At 35.9% G+C, this 4483-nt stretch overlaps 2 protein-coding genes across 7 annotated transcripts in view; one reads left to right on the forward strand and one right to left on the reverse strand.

The window, feature by feature from the left end:
- LOC122530435 (putative sodium-dependent multivitamin transporter) overlaps nt 1-1273 on the reverse strand; it is a 14881-nt gene extending 13608 nt beyond the window's left edge. For 4 of the 5 annotated variants that reach the window (XR_006306987.1, XM_043657383.1, XM_043657381.1 and 1 more), the window contains exon 1: nt 227-1273. Coding sequence is in view for 4 of the 5 variants with exons in the window: in XM_043657383.1 (XP_043513318.1) it covers nt 227-337 (111 nt within the window). In the remaining variant the exon portion in view is untranslated. The remainder of the gene's footprint in view (nt 1-226) is intronic. The other variant, XM_043657382.1, reaches the window with a different exon arrangement.
- LOC122530430 (protein expanded-like) overlaps nt 1-4483 on the forward strand; it is a 133074-nt gene that overhangs the window by 54673 nt on the left and 73918 nt on the right. The gene's annotated exons all lie outside the window — the stretch shown is intronic.

Below are 4483 nucleotides of genomic sequence, written 5' to 3' on the forward strand. Positions count from 1 at the left end.
TTCATTATTATTCGTAAAAATAAAAATTAAAGAGAAAAAAAGTTTATAACAGCAAATAGTATAAAGTGTAGAAAATTTAAAGTGGAAAATGAAAAGATAAAAACATATATATATATTCTACTCTTACTTATGTATGTCATAATCCGTACGTGGTACATAAAATTCCCTAGCGTGGAAAAATTCGCAAGATCGAGAAAAATGAAAATCGAACGATAATTGAACTTACATCCGTCGATCTCTGCTTTCCTCCGGTGAGCCAATAGTACACACCGATTCCCGAACTAATCAGCATCGTCACGACGATCACCGCGTAATCAGCAGCTACCAGGCTAGCCATGTTCCACTTTTTCGCGATATCGTCTCAAGTCGAATTTGACGTGCAGACTAATTCTTGGCCGCGGCTCGATCGTCGACAGTGTGTGTATACTCGACGTGTCGTTACTGTGTCGGTCGTCTGCTTAATCATCGCTCGCTTCGGCACATTTTAACACTCGTGTTCGTATTTTACGTAATGATTCGAACGACACTCTCCCGCCATTTGTCTGCGGATCGTATCAAGATTTCTCTTCCTCCTCTTTTTTCTATTCACGCTGAATTCCGATGGACGCTGATGGATGTTATTGAAGAGCCGTTGCTAGCCTCCTTGGATTTTAATTTCGGCACACGACGTCACTCCAGTCGTAGCTTTCTTTCGTTTGTAAAATTTACGCTCGTAACGCTCGTTTGTGTGTTGACACGTTTATGTTTGACAGGCGAATTCAATTTTCTTGAAAATTGAGGTGCCCGTGAAGAAATCTTATTCTCTATTTTTTTCGTTTATTATCACACTTGGCATCAATTTCCGTCACTTGTCCTCAATTTCGCCAGACGTTGTACGGTTTTCACGTTAAAAAATATTTGCAATTTTTGTAATCTTGCAGACTTTTTGCAGAATTTTTGAATCATATAAAGTAAACGTCACTTATTTTTTCGTGTACTATGTTTTTATTTAGTCGTTAGTAGTATCTAGAACACTTAACAAACATTGTCTTTTCTATATGAACTTCAAACACTGATAAAATATATCAATAATTATATTTTAATTAATTCTTCATGATCGAGTGAAGAACACTGTATTACATATTTCTTTCGCACATGTAGATTCAGTGGTCGATTTTAGATCTCGAGACTTTTGCTGTCGCAGAGAGCACTCGTTACTCGAGTTAAATTTTATCGATGTCTAGAATTAAACTCGCTACGAGTGTGAGAGTCGCCCGGCAACTAAACTTATGGTTGCGAGAAACGATCGGAGTGTTCAGGATTAATTCGTAGATAAGAGAGATACGCGCGATAAATTGAAGAAAGATCATATCATTTTTTATCGCTGAATTTCAGTTAACAGTCCATTATATCCAGTTGAGCTCTATAATTAGCGACGTTTGTCGCGAATTGACGATTGTCCATTTTAAAAATAATATCAAATGCTATACAAGATGATTCGCGTTTTACTACAAGTCGCAAATTCCAGAGTTATTTTGCAGAGACAATGTAACGTTACAGAAATAACATTGCGACCAAGCGTGTATTTCCAAACCGAGAAGAATCTCTTTTGCTTATCTTTTGATTTCGTTAGCGACTCTAAATGTACCGACAACTATTAACTCTTTTAATTAATCCACGTTCCGAGATAATTCGCAGGAATTAATACATTTTTAAGTGCCAGTTTTCTTCCATAACTACATGATTTCTCGAATTGATCGATATCAATTGCTTTCAATTGGCAGATGTCGATCGTAGTATCTCATACAATCAAATCGCACTCACGAACTAGAATTAAAGTGACTCCAGTTTTGTCATATTACCATATTTCCAATCTGTGCTCTGCTATTATAGTTTAAACTTTTATTACTTTGTCAATCAACTTACAGGAAAATTTTTCGTTCCTGCTGAAATAAACCTGTAACTTTCTTTACTCTTTTATTTCAACATTTGAAAGAAATAAGTTTTAAAAGATAACGAGTAAATCCTGTCTGAACTTAAATTTAATTTAATATTAATAAACTCAATTTTTTTTCTTCTAATTAAGTTTGAACTTAAACTTAATTTAAAATTAATAACGATGAACTTAATAATAATAGCAAACTAAATTCAAAATTAATAATAACAGACTTAATTTAAAATTAATAATAATAAATTTAAAATTATAAAAATTCAATTTTCCTCTTCATATTTTGGTGTTTTATCGAAAAAAAAAAAAAAAAACAGGTGTTCCAAACTTTCGATCCATCCTGTCGTATTGTTATATAGAGTTTCTTTTTTTTTTCTAACGTAAAGTCACACTTGCGCACACAGCCGCTGTTACAAATAGACAGTTACGCTGCAAACTATAAAGATTACAGTTATAAAGTATACGGCAAATATTAAGTGAAAGACTATAGATATCGGATCTTGTATAGGCCCGTGACAGTGTTTACGGTACTGGCGACAAGCGTTTCCTGCGCGCTATCATAGAATGCGTTGTTTGCACGACAAGCGCTTCTTACCGAGCCACGTTTTATGCACGTTCGCGGCTATACAAACCTACGCGTCCAACGTGCGCACACGCACTTCCGCGTTCCCCCGATCCTACCTGAGAGAGCGCGGGTGTCTCTTATGATTATCGTCGAAATAAATTCCACGGTAACCTATGGGCTTTCTTCCTCCTCCTCCTCGTTTTCTTCGCGATTTCGCTTCCCTGTTCGCATTGGAATAGAACGAACGACACGCTGGAAACTGGAGAAAGAAGGGAAGGATATGTGTCGCGCGCGTTCGCAAAAGTCTGTACAAGGTGTAGAGTTTGTCCGTGATCCTATCATAGACGAACATTCTACACCTTCGATTTGATGGAAATACGTGTAAAGCAAAATTGGCTTTGGTTTTGAATTTTTCTCTTTTCTTGCATTGTATTCCACTCATCACGAAGGAACTATAGACGTTGGGACTATAGGCGTGCGTTCTAACAGCGACTTTATGGTTCTGGACATGTGGTTGTTTATATTCACACTAGAACTACCGACGAACCAAATCATAAAATTTCCATCAACAGGGACATTAATTTAAAAGAAACGAAAATTACAGGAGGATATAGAAGCTTTTATTTATGTATTTTACGAGGAATCATTCGACTGTTTACACATCAATAAAATATCCAACGAAAATTATAAAATTGGCCATTTTGTCCATTTTGATAGTTCCAGTGTTGATGTTAACAGTTAGTTTTATCATTTGATTATTTAGACTCACACTGATGCTACAACTGTGATAAATCAAATGTTAGTGAAACCTAATACGAAAATTACGTGAAATGGACATCTACGCGTCCAGAATCATAAAGTCGCTGTTAGCACGCACGCGTCTGTAGTGTTAAATGATTAAGAAACTTTTTTGTCATTTTTCAAAAGAACTATTAGGTTACTATGGTATTTATTTTCGTGATAAGTACAATACAATACAATACAAAAAAAAATTTCTTTTTGACTTGATAGATAGACATAGAATTCATCTATGATAGCCAAACAAACTTTTCTTTCCACCCTATACCTGTCGAATTGATAAATGAAGATTCACATCGAGGCGAATACGACGAACGATTTTAGACACGAGAGTTGTAAAAGCTATCGTTAGATGAATGTTCGTGCTCTGCTATCGTTGCAATATTAATTGCAATTCATTGCAAGAAATAATTTTTCCGTTCTTCCGGCAATTACGAAGCGAAATTTGATTTCACGAAGTTTGATTTCATCGGTGTGTTAATTCGAAAGACTTTCGCCCGTGGTATTTTGCATTGAACATATCGACAAAATTTGACTGTTAAATTCTCAATGAAACGTACGAGCCCATTTTTAATAATTCAACGTTTCTCGCCAATCGAGTCAGCGAGCGATCTTTTTATGTAAAAAAGCTTTCGCAAGGAAACTAGATTGCGTATATAATGAATAATACAGTAACGACGTTCAGGTCTATCTTGTACATAACTCACGCTGACGTTCTCTCGATTCAACATGTGGCGGAATTATTTAATAGTAATACAAGAAACGGTGGCTGGTTCATCGAGGTTAATTAGATTGATAATTACAGTGCAAGGACAGGAGTGATTTAAACTTGTTTCACTAAACAATTTATCTGCACATTGACGAGCCTACCTGTGGGTGCCTGTTAGTGTCAGCTTGTCATCACGAGTTGCTCGTATAACGCGTTAACGTGCGTAGAACGTACAATGCTCGACAATTATACAAAGTTCGATGGGCTATCGTTGCCTCAGCCAAGAATCACCAAGAATCAAATCAGTTTGGTCTTGTATCAAGCTATTGAACTTAACTGAATTTTTACAACACGAAGCATAATTTGAGATAAATAGTTCAACCCTTTTTAATACCGATATTATGCCCTTTTTAATAGTGATATCACGTCAGATTATTTTGCCCAACTTGTCCGAATTGTTACAATACGAAGCATGGTTTAATCC

The sequence above is a fragment of the Frieseomelitta varia genome, unplaced genomic scaffold, assembly GCF_011392965.1.
Source record: "Frieseomelitta varia isolate USP_RPSP 00005682 unplaced genomic scaffold, Fvar_1.2 scaffold_342, whole genome shotgun sequence".
Lineage (NCBI taxonomy): Eukaryota > Metazoa > Arthropoda > Insecta > Hymenoptera > Apidae > Frieseomelitta > Frieseomelitta varia.